The sequence below is a fragment of the Dama dama genome, chromosome 28 (assembly GCF_033118175.1).
Source record: "Dama dama isolate Ldn47 chromosome 28, ASM3311817v1, whole genome shotgun sequence".
Lineage (NCBI taxonomy): Eukaryota > Metazoa > Chordata > Mammalia > Artiodactyla > Cervidae > Dama > Dama dama.
The window spans coordinates 31,417,761-31,435,086 of NC_083708.1; the positions used below are offsets into that span (position 1 = coordinate 31,417,761).

Sequence of the window (17,326 nt, forward strand, 5' to 3'; positions counted from 1 at the left end):
CGCGCCCGCCCGCTTCTCCACCCGGAAGAGGCACCTGAGTCGCCGACTTGAGGCAGTGCGCGGCCCGGCGTCCCTCGGGAGCGCGGGCCCGACCGAGCCGCCCGCTTGGCGCCTATCTCGCCCGGGCGCCAGGCGGACCCGCGGGAGCCTGCGCGTCCCCGGGGCCGACGGCGCCTCGAGCGGCCTCGCGCGCGCCACCCGCCCCGCTTCCACCCGGGGCCTCCTCCCGCCTGGCGGGCTCCCCGCACGACCCCGCCGCCCGGCCTGAGCCCTTCGTGCCCCTCGGCGTCGGGAGCAGCGCGCCCCCGGTGACTTCTGACACCGCGTAACCGCCAGTAAGTGAAAGCCGCCGCCTCGTTTCACCATTCTTTATTTCTGCCTCAGTGCGTCCCAAGTCTTGCCCACACCTGGTTAATTCCAAAACTATTCAACTTCGGGACCGGCCGGCGACGGAGCTGCCCTCAGCCGAGCCTAGGAAGTGTTGTCGGGCACGGGCAGTGTCCAGAGACGGAAGTGTGGAAAGCTGTTCTCCCGGCACAACTTGGCTCCACGTTTGCTGAGTGCCCGCGGGGAGGAGGCGGTGAGCTGAAGCTGGGGGGCGGGAAGGGGGCGGTGCCGAAGGGGGCGGGTCTTAGGGCGTGGGGGCGTGGCCCCCGGAGGGGCGGTGCGGCGGGTGCGCGGGCTGATTGCCAAGAACCCACCTGGAAGTTACAGCCTTTGCATCCTCCTGGGTAATTCTAGGTGGCGGTTTACTATAAAGTAGTACAACCCGGGTTTATTTATTTTGTCTTCAAATATTCCATAAGAAAAAGGAAAAGGAACTTGAAAGTTGTAAAACGCTGCTCAAGTATGGGTGAGCATGTTTTTCGGGTTAGCAAGCTGCTTAGAAACATTTGCTTAGTCAGTTGTGCCCAGATATTGAAAGTGAATGCTTTTTTTGGGGGGGGGGGGGGGATGCTGTTTCAAAAAGACTAGGCGAAATTTAAACTGATCTTAATATGAACCATGAATTCTGAGACTGCCCCCTTCCAGCCTTATGTGGAACTGCCTTTTAAGTTGCTAAGTTTTTGGCTCCAAATTTAATATGCATTTATAGAATCTTAGAGGTTATCTAAGGGGAGGACAGAGGATGAGATGGTTGGATGGCATCACTGATTCGATGGACATGAGTTTGAGCAAGCTCCTGGAGTTGGTGATGAACAGGGAAGCCTGGCATGCTGCAGTCCATGGGGTTGCAAAGAGTCCAGACACGACTGAGCGACTGAACTGAACTGAGACCTTATCTTATAGCCACTCTTGGAGTCCCAGTTTGTTTTTTGTTTTTTGTTTTTCAGCAAAGGCCAAATGATGAAAATACTGTATGATCAGTTGTTCCTTCCCAAGTGCTTTTCTGCTTTACCCTTCGCTGAATTTATGCCTAACCCACACAAAATCCTTATCAGTGTAGTGGCCTATACATCTCTTAATCTCACATTAGCATCCTGTAGGTGTCAGGATTCTCAACATAACTGTGGTATACTCCCCTTTACTCCTTTCACACCTTTGAGTAGTTTCCCAGAGAAAGCAAAAATATTGCTAGTAGCATGTGTAACACATATTTAGGATGCTAAACTGTGAATGCCATAACAGTCTTCTTTCATCTATTTCTAGTACAACAGATGTTGATGGAATGAAATAAGTCAAAGGACGTTTGTCCGCCAGTGGTCTGTTTCCAAACCAAATGTGAATTTCTTAAATGATCAATTTGGGCAGTTTATTTGTAACTGTCCTTTGGCACATCTGTGGTTGTCAGTCCATTTAAATTTAATTCTTGTCTCTTTTTGTGCTCCCATTTGTATTGCATTTTTACCACTGTTAGAACATCACTTCATTTGATCTGTTCTTTGGTCCTCTGAGGCATAGAGGACCTTTTATTGTGCTTTTTTCATTTCCCAGAATAGTGCCTTGTACATGTTATCTACATATATTCAGGAAAATAGAATAGCAGCAGGCCCTTTTTAATCTGTAGATATAAATTAAAATGTAATATATTTACTTTTAATCATAGTGATTTCTCATTTAGAGACCAGTTTCCTTTCCTCAATTTAATTTCCTAGTTTTTTTTTTATACTCTTCACAACTATTTTTGCTGAAGCCAACTGAGCCCCTTCCAGTCATAAGCACTGAAAGAACAAATTAGGTAAGAAGTAAAACTATTTTTAAAAAGCCATTTTTCCCTGCCGGCTAATTTCTAGTGTGGAGCTTCCTAGGAGGCTCAGTGGTTAAGAATCCACCTGCCAATGCAGGAGACATGGAAAACTTGGGTTCGATCCCTGGGTTGGGAAGATTTCTTGGAGAAGGAAATGGCAGCCCACTCCAGTATTCTTGCCTGGAAAATCCCAGGGACAGAGGAGCCTGATGGGTTACAGTCCATGGGGGGTCTCAAAAAGTCAGATATCACTTGGAGACTAAAACAACAACAAGGTTAGAAAAAGAAAATAGGGACACTTTCACCTCCAAATGTAAATTTCTAAAGCCAATTTGTTAACTACTAAGTTAGAATTGGCTACCAGTCTGAATAGTAGTATGTAGCAGAATACGAATGAATGTGTGTGTGTGTGTGTGTGACTAGGTTTGCTGGAAGAGAGAGAAAAATATTTTTTATGTGAGTAAAACCTGGAACCAAGATGCTTGCAAAGAACTCTACTAGGAGGAACTTAAACCAAAAGATTGGCATTTAAGATTTTATGTGCTTAATAATTGCTCTCAGTCACTAAGTTGTGTCCAAGTCTTTGTGACACCATGGACTGTAGCCCACCAGGATCCTCTGTCCAGTGGAATTTTCCAGGCAAGTGACTATAACAGATAATTCAGATCAAATTAGAGTCTGGCCCAAAGGCAGAATGATTTACAGCCTAATAGTCTTTTTTGTAAACGTGTGTATAAGTCTAGACAATTAAAGATATAATACAGTCCTTTCTCTTTCTTTAGTTACCCAGATCAAGATGAATAGCGATCAAGTTACATTGGTTGGCCAAGTGTTCGAGTCCTATGTTTCAGAGTACCATAAGAACGACATACTTCTCATCTTGAAGGAAAGAGATGAAGATGCTCATTACCCAGTTGTGGTTAATGCCATGACCCTTTTTGAGACCAACATGGAAATTGGGGAATATTTCAATGTATTCCCTAATGAAGTGCTAACTGTTTTTGATAATGCACTGAGAAGATCAGCCTTGACGATTCTCCAGTCCCTTTCTCAGCCTGAAGGTCTCTCCATGAAGCAGAATCTTCATGCCAGGATATCAGGTGAATTTTACTGTCATATTGTTTTTTAGGAAGATTCTGAGAAATCCCAACATATATTGAGTTCAAGCACTAATAATTGATTTTTATACTTAAAATGGGCTTTCCTGGTGACTCAGATAGTAAAGAATCAGCCTGCGATGCAGAAGACCTAGGTTTGACCCCCAGGTCAGAAAGATCCCCGAGAGAAGGAAATGGCAACCCACTCCAGTATTCTTGCTTGGGAAAATCCCATGGATAGAGGAGCCTGGAGGGCTACAGTCTACGGGGTCGCAAGAGTCAGGCACAATTTAGCAACTAAGCCACCATACTTAAAAACACATCCATTGTGTAATTGATGGTCACTTTTGGAGAAAAATCATGATTCTATACTGTTTTCTCTGGACATTTGGAAGGCAAGGCTGGCTCCTGGCCATACCAACTGAGAGGAGGGAGAATGTGTCGAGGCAGTATATTTGTGTGCATATATACACATATGTATGTGTGTACAAAACTAATACAGCCTTCTGAGTTTTTGTGACTACTGACAATAAAAGTATAGGTAATACAAAGAGTAAGAAAATTTGGTAGATGCTACCCAGTGAGAAAATTCATTGTTTTTATATGTCAAGATTAGCATTGTGCTGACCACCTATTAGGCCATCAGTAACTTTTTTGGAGTGAATAACACACAAAGGCTCTTAAGTTTAAGAAATTGCAGTGGAGCAGTCAGCAACTTGTGGTGTTAAAGCTCTGTCTTTGAATTGATTAGAGAACACATGTGCCATTTTGTTTGAAAATAAGTATTTACTTTATAGTATATTTCAGAAAGATGGGGATTTATAAATAACAAAATTGATTGCTGTGGGACTTCCCTAGTGATCCAGTGGTTAAGACTCTGTGCTTCCAATAAGGGGATGCAGGTTCAATCCCTGGGCAGGGAACTAAGATCCCAAATGCTGCCTGGTCAAAAAAAAAAAAGAAAAACCTAAAAAAAAAACCCAAAACCCAAAAATGAATGCTGTGATTTCAGAAAGATTAGGAGTCACTATAGAATTCCTTGGAGATAAATTAAAATTCAAAAAAATACCAGATATTTGATTTAGGTGAAAAAATAGTATCTGCAGTTGCATTTACTGGAATAAAATTATGAATATTATTAATCTTTATGTATCAGACACTAGGTAATATCTTGCTAGGATCAAGAAAAAATGTTCTGTTCTGATGATGTTTCAGAAAGGTTGTTAAAAGGGACTTTAGTTGATGTTATTGAAATGGTATTTAACAAATGACTTTAGGCTGTCTTTATGTTTAGACACTTTTCGATGCTCAGTTTAAATACTTAAATTCTGTCTGCCCAAGTGATCCTGTTTAGCCTGTTTCTTCATTATCCTCTGAGAAAGTGACTTGCAAATTATAGTACTACCAAAATAACATCATTCTACAAACATATCCCATGTGGGGATTTGCTAGACCCTTGGGAAACCAAAATGAATATGTTATAGTCCCTCATCTAAAGGGCTTCAAGGCTATAAGGGAGACAGCTGTATAGTCAAATTTATTTCCCAATTCATGTATGTATGCCCACAGATCCATGCATATGTACGTATTGAACATAATTGTAAAGGCACTTACTGGCATCTTTTAGTTACGTGACACATGTGCCACTGAGGATATTTAGAAGATATATTAGCTCACTGAGCAGGAAGTGAATTGTCCCAGATGATTCACCCAGGGATTCTAGACTAGAAGATGAGATCAGGGAGGAATGCGGGTGTCCCAGGCAGGATGAACCAGGAGTGGGAACAGTCTGGTTTTAGGTATATGGCGCCTCCATTTCGGACTCAGGCAAGGCCTTGAATTAGTAAAACTGAGGATGCCTCTGTGGGCTTCCGCAGTGGCTCAGTGGTAAAGAATCCACCTGCCAATGCAGGGGATGTGGGGAACATGGGTTCGACCCCTGGGTCTGGAAGATTCCCTGGAGGAGGAAATGGCAACCTACTCTAGTATTCTTGCCAGGTGTAAATCCCAGGGACAGAGGAGTCTGGTGGGCTACCATCCGTGGAGTCTCATAGAGTTGGACACGACCGAGTGACTGAACACACACACACACAGGATGTCTCTGTGGTTCAATCTCCTTAGGAATATAAGACATTTTTCTGGTTTGTTTTTCTAGAATATGCACTGGTCTTTGTCTTCTGGGATTTTTATTGGTCTGAAGTTTACTTGGGCTTCCCAGGTGGTGCAGTGGTAAAGAGTCGCCTGCCAAAGCAAGAGACACAAGTTCCATCCCTGGATCGGGAAAATCCTGTAAAGTAGGAAATGGCAACCTACTCCAGTATTCTTGCCTGGAAAACTCCACGGGCAGAGGAGCCTGGCAGGCTGCAGTCCATGGGGTCACAAATAGTCAGACACCACTGAGCGACTGAGCTTAGACACGGAAAATTTACTTGCTATTCCCAGTGGTTTTGATGAAAGGTATTCAAATACACAGCATCAAAGTAAGCGAGAAAGAAAAAAAATAGCACTTACATGGGTTTTTTTTTTTTTTTTTTTTAACATTATTTATTTATTTATTTTTGGCTGTCCCGGGTCTTCGAGGCTGTGTGGGCTTGTCTCTAGTTGCGGAGAGTGGCTGCTACTCTGTAGCTGCGTTGCACAGGCTTCCCACTGCCGTGGCTTCTCTTGTGGAACACAGGCTCAGTAGTTGTGGCGCAGAGGCTTAAGTTGCTCCGTGGCAGGTGGTATCCTCTAGGATCAGGGATTGAACTCATGTCTCCTGCATTGGCAGGCAGATTGCTTACCATTGAGCCACCAGGGAAGCCCCTCACATGTTATTTCAAGCAGTGTTTCTCAAACATTAACGGGCATCAGAATCACCTGCAGGACTTGTTAAAGTGCTGACTCCTGGGCCCCACCCCCGGACTTTCTCATTGAAGAGATCCAACCTCCTGCTCAAGAATCTGCATTTCTCAAAAGCTCTGAGGCTGATGCCAGTTTCCAGGGACTGCCTGCCGGCAACCACGTACCTGAAGTAATTGATCTGGACATAACCTCTAACACAGATCTGGACATGTGTCTAAGTAATAATTTAGTTTTTCTCAGTGAATGAGTCAGAGAACGCTAGAAGTTTTTGTTGTTTAGTGTTAATGGTGGCTTAATTCCTGCTGTACCTGCTGCTTCACTGGGATAAGGTGAAGAACACACTTAGTAACATGTAGTAAGACAAAAAGATTAAAACAAATTGACATTTCTATCGTCCCTTACTCTTTTTTAGTTCTAAGATTTTGATTTTGTGGTCAGTTTTGCTGTTACTTTTAGCTCTATCTTTATATTTTAAATTTGCTTAAAAATTGCAATAATATGAAAGAGTGTGAGGATCCAAAAATATACTCACCTCTACTACCCTTTTCTTAAAATAATGCAGTTACTTTAGAATAAAAATAAACCACTTAATGGTAATGATATCATGTTCCAGACTAATTTGTTTGATTCTAAAAAGTTTATTTTCACATGTATCACATACATGATTCCATTCAGTGAGATAACAACATTAAGATGTCATATTGCCCTGTATTGTTAAAGTGTAGGAGATAATGAAAAGCTGATTTTCTTAGAAAAATCGGTTGTAATTGTTCATCTGGTTTTTTTCTTTAGAGATGCTATAATTGCATCTAGCCACAGGCCCCTTGGCGGGTGGACAGCAGGGAATTCACTCACCCTGGCCACACTGCAGGAGGAACACACAGAGGGTTGGTGAGCATAAGAGGGACCCTTGTGGCTGAGCCTAAAACCCTCCACCTCCTACCTGCTTTCTTCCTGAGTGTGGACTATCTCTCTGGCGCAACTCCTTATGCTGACTGAAGTAAAACCAGCATTGCATAGTCTTGTCATGACCCAGCATGCCCAGGTCTGGGTCCTCATTTGCAAGGAAAGGAAGGTGTCTCTGGACCCCAGGAGTACCTTCTTTTACACTCTTCCTGGCAGAAGTTTCCTCCAGATATAAAGGACATCTTTTATGCATTGGTGCATTCATCTGACCGTTTTGCTTAGCTGTTTTATTTTTGTATGTGTGAGGGTGCTAGCCTCGACTTAGGAAAGTTTTCTTGCACAAGGGTAAATCTGGAGGTACTCTACCTTGCTGAGTGAATTAGGAAGAGTTCTCCAAAGTAGCCTAGGAAAGCTGCAGAGGTACCATGATTTGCACAGAGAGATTCGTACTTTTTGTCTGGACTAGGAGATTGGAAGTCATGAGAAAGGCAAGACTAGAGAGAGAGGGCAAGTTACAAGGCTTGAAAACACTGTCAGATTTATGTATTAATAAATCCTAAACCTAACTAGAGAAAGCACTAGCCTTTGGTCATTCTGCTGCCATTTCTTAGTTCTGTGGTTTACTCAGAGTCATCAACTGATTTTATGTGTGGCTTGTGGCAGTGTATTCATGATTGAGTGAGGTTAAATTTATAAAATCTCTTTACATTCTACTGAGATAGAATGTAAGACACTGAATATACTGTATTTACATTCTACTTAACAGATAGCCATCTTAAGAGGATCGATTCTTTTTAAAATCCAGGTTATTTTATCATCTAGTTATATACTTTTAAAGAGAGTCTATTGACAATTGTTATTTGGAATAATTCTTTTCTAGTTTTTTAAAAAAATTTATTATATATTGGAGCATAGTTGATTAACAATGTCGTGTTAGTTTCAGGCATACACTAAAGTGATTCAGTTACACATACACGTGTATCTGTTCTTTTTCAAGTTCTTTTCCCAGTTAGGTTATTACAGAATATCAAGCAGAGTTGCCTGTGCTATGCAGTAGGTCCTTACTGGTTATCTATTTTAAATATAGTAGTGTGTACATCATTTTTTTTTTTTAGATTCCATATGTAAGCAGTATCATATGACATTTGTCTTTATCTGACTTATTTCACTTAGTATGATAATCTCCAGGTTCATCCATGTTGTTGTAAATGGCATTATTTTATTCGTTTTAATGGCTGAGTAATATTCCATTGTATTAAAGTATATGTGCTGCATCTTCTTCTTTTTTTTATATATTGGGGTATAGCCAATTAACAATGTTGTGATAGTTTCAGGGAAACTATCAGCAAAGGGACTCAACCATACATACAATATATCCATTCTTCCTCAAACTCCCCTTTCAACCAGGTTGCCACATAACATTGAGCAAATTTCCATGTGCTATACAGTAGATCTTTGTTGATTATCTATTTTAAATATAGCAGAGTGTATCTGTCCATCTCAAACCCCCTAACCCTTCCCCTCATCCTTCCCTCTACTCCCCCGGCAACCAGAGGTTTGTTCTCTAAGCCTGTGAGTCTCTTTCTTACTCTCTTGTAAGTAAATTCATTTGTATCATTTCTTTTCAGATTTCACATATTTGGGATATCACATGATGTTTCTCCTCCTCTGACTTGCTTCACTCCATATGACAGTTTCTAGGTCCATCCCTATTGCTGCAAATGGCATTATTTCATTCTTTTTAGTGACTGAGTAATATCCCATTGTATATAGGTACTACGTCTTCTCTATCCACTCCTCTGTTGATGGATATTTAATTTAGGTTGCTTCCATGTCTTGGCTGTTGTAAACAGCCCTGCAGTTCACCTTGGGCTGCATGTATTCTTTCCAACCATGTTTTTCTCCCAGGAATGGGATTGCTGGAACATATGTTAGCTGTATTTTTAGTTTTTTAAGGAATCTCCATACTGTTCTCCATAGTGACTGTGCCAATTTACATTACCATCAACAGTGTAGGAGGGTTTTCTTCTCTCCATATCCTCTCCAGCATTTATCATTTGTAGATTTTCTGATGATGGCCATTCTGACTGTTGTGTCTTTTCTATTTTCTTAATTGAGTTGATTTGACCTTTTTCTTAAGTAAAACACAGAAGTTTTTTCTTTTTTCCTGAAATTATACTCCTTTAGGAAATACGAGAAAAATATATTGCATGGAATCATATCTCAAGATATAAGTTGATGTGTTTTTGTTTTGTTTCTCCATCAGGATTGCCTGTTTGTCCTGAGTTGGTGAGGGAGCACATCCCTAAAACCAAGGATGTGGGACACTTCTTGTCTGTCACTGGGACAGTAATTCGAACAAGTCTGGTGAAGATCCTGGAGTTTGAGCGGGATTACATGTGTAACAAGTGCAAGCATGTATTTGTGGTCCAGGCCGACTTTGAGCAGTATTATACTTTCTTCCGGCCATCCTCATGTCCCAGCTTGGAGAACTGTGATTCTTCAAAATTCACTTGCCTCTCAGACTTGTCATCTCCAACTAGGTGTAGAGATTATCAGGAAATCAAAATTCAGGAACAGGTAAATGATCAAATACATGAGAAAAATTAATTTGAAGACGTGTTCTTCAGCTTTGGGTAAATTGCCAGGACTAAGGAACATGTAACGGATTACATATGGAACTTGGGTCATCACTTAGTAGAAGATCAAGCAGGAAATTTTTTCCCATAGAGTATAGAATTTAGAGACCATAAAATGGTCATCTTTTTATAGTGAGCATTGGCAGGAAGGTTATGAAGTGACTTAATAATTATTTTAAATTGAAAAAGTGAATTTTTAAGAAGTTTACCTAAGTGATAGGAAAAAATTAAATAGGTTTAATTGGTGGTTAAACACCAGAGTGGGCAGGATTTGGGGTTTAGGTGCAATTTACTTGCTGTGCCAAATGAGGCATACATAAACATTTTTAAACATCTGTGCATGAGCCTTAGTTTCCTTTACTTGCAACTTAAACACAAAGGCTTTATTCATTGTCAAAGACTCAGACCCCTTCTGTCTTTCTACACCATTCTTAATAAATGGCTTCTATTCTTATGATGGTGGATGGTTTAGGATGGTGGCTACAATTCTGAAACATCTGTATCCCAGTCAAGGAATAAGAAAAAGGAAGCAAAAGCACCTGTCATCTAAACCAAGTATCCATTTAAGCAGTCTCCCTCAAAGTCTTCTGCAACAAGTTTACTTGTATCTCATTGGTCAGAACTTAGTCATATGACCACATTTAGCTGCAAGGGAACCTGAGAAATTAGTCTTCTATAAAGGAAGGAATAAAGACACACATATAATAAGAATAAAGCTAGAGTTCTCTTACTAACGAATAATCAAAGGAACTGAGTGATTTGTCCCAGGTCTTATGAATAGAGATCAGGGAAGAACTGCCTCTCTTTTCTAGTTAAGTAACTTTATTATTGTGTTTAGTAGTTGGAGCATGTTTTATTTTGACCACGCATCAGGTAGACTATATTTTGAGCTATTTCCATCTGGATGTTTTTATTTTATTCTAGTTTTAGTAAATTCTTCAATTGATAGTAGGCACAAGTTTCAAGAAAATTCCATAAATTCCCATGATAATACCAGAGAAACAGAGACAGTAATTTCAAGAACTACTAGGCTTCTGAATACTTAGTATATATCTACATGTACTCAGTATCTGCTTTCTTTTCCTTGCTAGGTTCAAAGGCTCTCTGTTGGAAGTATTCCACGATCGATGCAGGTTATCCTGGAAGATGATTTAGTAGACAGTTGCAAATCTGGTAAGAATGAAATTTTCTTAGTTTATATAGTAGGTCCTAAAGTATTGATTGGGCTTCCCAGGTGGCACAGTTGTAAAGAATCCACCTGCCAATGCAGGAGATGTGTGTTTGATCCCTGGGTGGGGAAGATCCCCTGGAGAAGGAAATGGCAACCCACTCCTGTATTCTTGCCTAGGAAATCCCATGGACAGATGAACCTCGCATGCTACAGTCCATGGGGTCCCAAAAGAGTCAAGACATGACTTAGTGACTAAACAACAACAAAAAAAGTATTTATTAGGAAAAACCACTTTTTATTTTCCTGAGATCAACTGCAAGTGAGTGTGGGGAACTTGAGAACAGAGACCGGCATGAGATGGGAGGTGATAGCAGGAAGAAACTGGGCTGGAGTTTAGTGATCTAGTCTAGCTGTTTGTTTAATAGATGAAGAACCTGACTTGCCCGTGAGAGCTTAATCTTTCTGTTTTTCTTATTCCAAAAACCTTAAAAACTTGGTTCTGTATGTTTGCTTAGTGATTTTAACTGGCTGTTTAACATTTAATTTGAATTGAAGTTGGGTTAGAAAATGGAAATGATTATTATTGATGACTGCCTTTCAATTTATTTCAACATTTCCTGCTTTAAATATTTCCCATCCTCACATAAAAGACCTTAATCTCTGTAAAAGACAAATAGTACCAGTGTGTCCCCTGAGGTGTAACAGGTATGTTTGATCTTTTATTTCATATCCCAGTGCTTCCCTACTTGGACAAATCAAGAATGTTTCATTCCTCTAAATTCCATCATTTCCCTCTTCTTAACCCTTGACTTCTCCAAATGCCTTATTTAAAAAATATTGACTGAGCTGACATTTCATTAAAATGAAGAGGCAGAGGCTCTATGAAAACAAGAGTTCAGTATCTAGAGTTAAGAATAATTCCTTGTTTAAAGGCTTTCCCCTTCCACCAAGAATCACCAACTCATACTTTGACATTTATATCAAATATAGTAACAGTTTATAGTTCTACAAATAATATTTTAAGTAAATAATAGCTTTGATCATGGATTGCCTACTAAATGGACAAGGCTATGTCAGAGTACCTTGTTCATATAAGACTCTCGATTTTAACCAGAATCTTTAATGTCTGGATCAGCAAAGCAGTGCTTGTATGAGCTTAGCTAGAACATGATAATGTCCTTTGATAGAGATTAAGATGTTTTCATCCAGTTTGTCTGAACTGAATTCTTTCTGCACTTAAAAAAAAAAAATCTTAAGGTATTTTTCTTTCACATGTCTTTACAATAAAGAATGGATGGCAGCAGTCTGTCAACAGCTATTTTTTCATTTATCCACTGCTACAAACCTTTTTGAGAATCAGAAGACATAAGTAGCATAATCCTTGCCCTTCGGGAATTCACAGTCTAGTTAGGAACTCCAGTCTGACGCCGCAGAGTAGTGAGGTTGGAGGTTGTGTACTGATAACTGTCAGTGTGGCAGGAGATCAAAGATAGGTCTGACCACAGGTGGTTGCATGGTAAATATGCTGCAGAAGAGAGAGGGGCACAGAGAGATGGGGTTGTGTAAAAGTGAGAATTTTAGTTTCCTGAAAATATTGTGGTTTCCAATAATTTACTGTAGAAAATCATGTAAGTTTCTTATTGCCTTGGACTATCTCAGAAACCTCACAGTTGGAGTACTCCACATTTTACACATTGTTGCCTCTTGGTGGAGTCAGGGTATTTCTAGTGGGTACAATATCTGAAACATAAGTTTCTCATTTGGCTTAAAAGAGAAACAGCATCTATAAAATGACCCATTTAAATGACCATAGTAGAGAACTCATCAAAGTGCTCATATAATGTTGCCCTGGTTATGTTCATCTAAAAAAAAAAATTGGGCACAGTCAATATAGTAAATGATCACTCTTCCTGATGGGATTTGAAAGCCATCCAGCAGTGGTTTAGGAAGGATCTTGAAAGTGTATGAAGAACCTATTTAATGTCTTTGTCACCATTTACTATCAAGTTGCCTGAGGCTAGAAATATGCCTTCTATTTGGTGAATTGCTAGCACCAGTTCCATTAACTTAGCATTCACAGAAGACTTCTCTTTAAGAAAGCAAAATCACTCCAGATTACACGTCACACATTGATGTTAAGAGAGTGAAAGGCATTTTACATCAACAAATATCAAACATTAATACTTGACACAGGCTTGGAAATGAAGACTTGTCGGTTAAGTTTATTTTGCGAAGTATAAATTCCAGTATTGGCTTAAGGTATGTCCAGCATCCTGTGTGCAACAAGATTGAAATCTTGGGGACTAGGATTATTATTTTTTTTTCCTTTGGCCCCCTTTTCTGTAGCACCAAAATATTGAATGCCAAGCATTCACCTATACTTGTTAATGGGTTTGTTGAGTTGTATGTAATGATAAAAAATATGTCGATATTTGGAGAATATTCCTATAAACTATCCAAGGCCTCTTAGGAAAAATCTGTAAAAGTTTAATATTCTACTAATTAATCAAGAATGGGAGAGTGTCCTTAAGTGGGAAGGAACCAACCAAGAAGAATCAAATGGGATTTTTGCTTTCATAGCTTGTGGAGAGGAGCTTTGAAATAGAACAAGTATTCATTCATTTCTTGGCGCACTCATTCTTTTGTCCTTTAAAAAGCAAAAGAGGTGAGTGAATGTTAATAAGTGTACTTGAGTAAAAATGAATACACTGGGAACTAGTAGTCGTATCATTGTACCCATCATCGCAGTGTTGTCTCCTTTCCTGACACCGGTTGATTGTGCAGTTGACCCTTGAACAACAGGGCTTTGAACAGCATGGGTCCACATATACACACATTTTTTTCAATAGTAAATACTAGAGTACTACATGATGCATGGTTGGTTGAATCCACGGATGTGGAACCGCAGATTTGGAGGGCTGACTGTGGGACTTGAGCATCCCCGGATTTTGATATATGAGGTTGATTGCGGAACCAATCCCCTGGGAATATTGAAGTGACAGACTGCACTTTATCCTTCTGGCTGCAGTCCCCACCTCTTGATAAAGTGAGAACTACATGGTTACTGATTCTGAGAGGATGAACATTTCACGCAGTAGAATCACAGTGAATATATCATCCAGTATTTTCCCAGGGACAGGTTAGAATTTGGTGTGATTATCATATGGCAGATTAAGAAAAATTAAAATGCTGGCTTTAGCTTTTAGCTGTGCAAATACAAGTGCCTGATTAAAAAAATAAATAAATCAGGACACTGTGTTCTTTTGCCCAAATGGTTTCTAGAGGAGTGTCAGCCATGAAATTAAAAGACGCTTACTCCTTGAAAGGAAAGTTGTGACCAACCTAGACAGCATATTATAAAGCAGAGACATGACTTTGTCAGCAAAGGTCCGTCTAGTCAAGGCTATGGTTTTTCCAGTGGTCATGTACGGATGTGAGAGTTGGACTATAAAGAAAGCTGAGTGCCGAAGAATTGATGCTTTTGGAGAGGACTCTTGAGAGTCCCTTGGACTGCAAGGAGATCCAACCAGTCCATCCTAAAGGAGATCAGTCCTGGGTGTTCATTGGAAGGACTGATGCTGAAGCTGAAATTCCAATACTTTGGCCACCTGATGCAAAGAGGTGACTCATTGGAAAAGACCCTGATGCTGGGAAAGACTGAGGGCAGGAGGAGAAGGGGACAACAGGATGAGATGGTTAGATGGCATCACTGACTCAATGGACATGGGTATGGGTGGACTCCAGGAGTTGGTGATATACAGGGAGGCCTGGCGTGCTGTGGTTCATGGGGTCGCAAAGAGTCGGACATGCCTGAGTGGCTGAACTGACTGACTGACGCCACTGTAAACCCTGGTGGGCAGTGGCTGACTTCTTGGTTCTGGTCCTTTGTTGAGTTTGTGCCCAAGCAGGCAGGATGCTACTGCGGATTCACTCAGTGCTTTTTTCCAGGTGATGACATCACTATTTATGGGGTTGTAATGCAGCGGTGGAAGCCCTTTAAGCAAGATGTGCGCTGTGAAGTGGAGATAGTCCTGAAGGCCAATTATGTCCAAGTAAATAATGAACAGTCTGCAGGGGTCAACATGGACGAGGAGGTCCGAAAGGAATTTGAAGACTTTTGGGAACACTATAAGAGCGATCCTTTTGCAGGTTTGTGATTAAGGGTATGGAGCTGATATTTATTAATGGCATTTCATTCATGATGTTTGTGATTTACATGCTGTGCATCAGTGGCTGTGTTCTGAGGGAGTAGCTTTAGCCAGTGCCTCTAGCTGTAGTCTTCCCTTTAAAGCCCTTTTCTGGCGTAATCCTCTCTGTTTACTGATCTTACTGGAAATCCCAAGAGATTCTCCATTTCCAACTATTATTTTAGTATCTCTTATCTTGCCAAAATAGTTTCAGAGTTTTCTACCTTCTTTACCAATTAAACATATAGTTCCTCCTTAAACAAGCAAAATTCATTCTGTTATGAAACTTTATTCTGTTAAAATTATTTCTCTTCTGATTCATCTTGTTATCATTAAGACAGCTTCACACTCTTGCTGACGATTTAAAAATATGGAATGGTAAGAAAGAGATGATAAGAGAGATGCAAAAAATCTTTGTCATCACAGCAAAAATTTCTGACTGTGACACTTAAGATGTAATTACACAGATGAAAACATTATAACCTTTGGGTTTCTAGAGTATTTTTTATTAAAAAATCCCAACTATATAAAATACCAATTAAATCTTCTAGTGTCTGTTTTCATTCTTTCTTGGAGGCATCTTCTGAGAAAAATTAATGGAACCCAGTAATAGACTATTTCTGAGAAGCTTCACCTCAGATCTAATACAGTGATTATGTATCTTAAATCATGTATTGAATTAGACAGATATCATTCCACAAAATAAGACTTTAATTTGCTTTAAATACAAGCAGTTGGCTTTTATTTTGTGGGATTTTTTTTTTTCTTTTGCTTATGTGTGTAACACATATATAGTGGTTATCAATCATTCTTTTATCTGATCCATACAGAAAGAACCAAAGTTCTCTATATTATAGCTTCATTAAGCAAACCTTTTACAAATCATGTTGTTGTTCATTTGCCTAAGTCGTCTCTGATTTTACGACCCCATGGACTGCAGCACACCTGGCTTCCCTGCCCTTCATCTCCTGGAGTTTGCTCAAAGTCATGTCCATTAAGTCAGTGATGCCATCCAACCATCTCACCTGCTGTTGCCCCCTCCTTCTCCTGCCTTCCATCTTTCCTGGCATCAGGGTCTTTTCATGTGAGTTGGCTCTTCGCATCAGGTGGCTAAAGTATTGGAGCTTCAACATCAGTCCTTCCAGTGAATATTCAGAGTTGATTTCCTTTAGGATTGATTGGTTTGATCTTCTTGCTATCCAGGGGACATGCAAGAGTCTTGTCCAGCACAATTCGATAGCATCAATTTCTAAGTGCTTTGACTCTATGAACCATATATATTTTTAAATAAGTTTTTTTACTTAACAGTTTCTCCGGATCAATTCCCTACAAAAATCTGTAACAGTGTTAGGAAGGGCATCATACAGGGCTATCAGAAGTGCTGATCAAAGAGTCTATCTTGTTCTAAATAGAAGGCTATAGCTATACATCTTTTTTACGAGATGAAGAAATAAAGATAATAATCTGTGAGAAATATAAGTAGGAAGACAGGGTGTAAATGAGGCAACATTTTTCTTTTCAGTATTAAGATTCTGCTTTGTTAGTTTCCCAAGTACCTATTATCAGCCAAATCTTACCGTTTCAAAGTGTGTGTGGGGGGGATGCAGGGGGAGGGGTGTGGAGGTGGGGAGCTATATCCAAAGTGTGTCTTCATTTTGCTTGTGTAAAGACAGACATTACTACACTGCTAGCTCTAGGAGGCTGGCTTGCTTCATTAAGATCTGATCCTGTGAGTGCTGACAAGGAGCTGAAGATTTTCTTGTGATCTCAGGAATCCCCTGACCCTGATGCTTAGAGGATGGCTAGAAACCCAAAGGGGTTGGGTTCTCTTGGGCCATCTGAACCCACTCCAGGGTAACTTGTCATCTTAGACCTAAGTTCTCTTCATTGGGGTAAATGATGGCCATGCCACAAGAGTGGATTACATGGGCACACTATTAACACGGTCTAGAACCAGAAATTTGCCCAGGGTGGGGAGAGGAAGGAGAGTGTTAGGGTATTATTCTCCCTAATGAAGTCTCTTCTGTGATAGAGTCATGAGAGCTTCTATTGCCATGACCTAAGGAATTAAGTTTTTCAACTTTAGATACAAATTTAGGGAATGGACCTTCCCCTTTGCCTTTCCCTGGTACCTCAGACCTGACTTCAGTTTATCTTTTATGTTGACCACAGTGTGAGGAAATGGTGAGATAAGAAATAGGCGCAAGTAATACAGGTATAATAGTTTCAGTGGCTCCTATGTGCCAGGTACTGTTCTGTGCGCTGTGCAATAATTAACTCCCAAACAGCTCTCT

General features: G+C 40.3%; 1 protein-coding gene across 8 annotated transcripts in view; it reads left to right on the top strand.

The window, feature by feature from the left end:
* Positions 1 to 220: 220 nt before the first annotated feature.
* The window catches only part of MCM9 (minichromosome maintenance 9 homologous recombination repair factor), a 104,665-nt gene continuing 87,559 nt past the window's right edge, over positions 221 to 17,326 (top strand). For 4 of the 8 annotated variants that reach the window (XR_009690951.1, XR_009690950.1, XR_009690952.1 and 1 more), the window contains exons 1-5: positions 380 to 580; positions 2,971 to 3,288; positions 9,302 to 9,615; positions 10,766 to 10,847; positions 14,794 to 14,994. Coding sequence is in view for 5 of the 8 variants with exons in the window: in XM_061131694.1 (XP_060987677.1) it covers positions 2,985 to 3,288; positions 9,302 to 9,615; positions 10,766 to 10,847; positions 14,794 to 14,994 (901 nt within the window). In the remaining 3 variants the exon portion in view is untranslated. Of the gene's footprint in view, positions 336 to 375; positions 581 to 2,970; positions 3,289 to 9,301; positions 9,616 to 10,765; positions 10,848 to 14,793; positions 14,995 to 17,326 lie in introns of those variants that run through there. The other 4 variants (XM_061131692.1, XM_061131696.1, XM_061131693.1 and 1 more) reach the window with 4 other exon arrangements.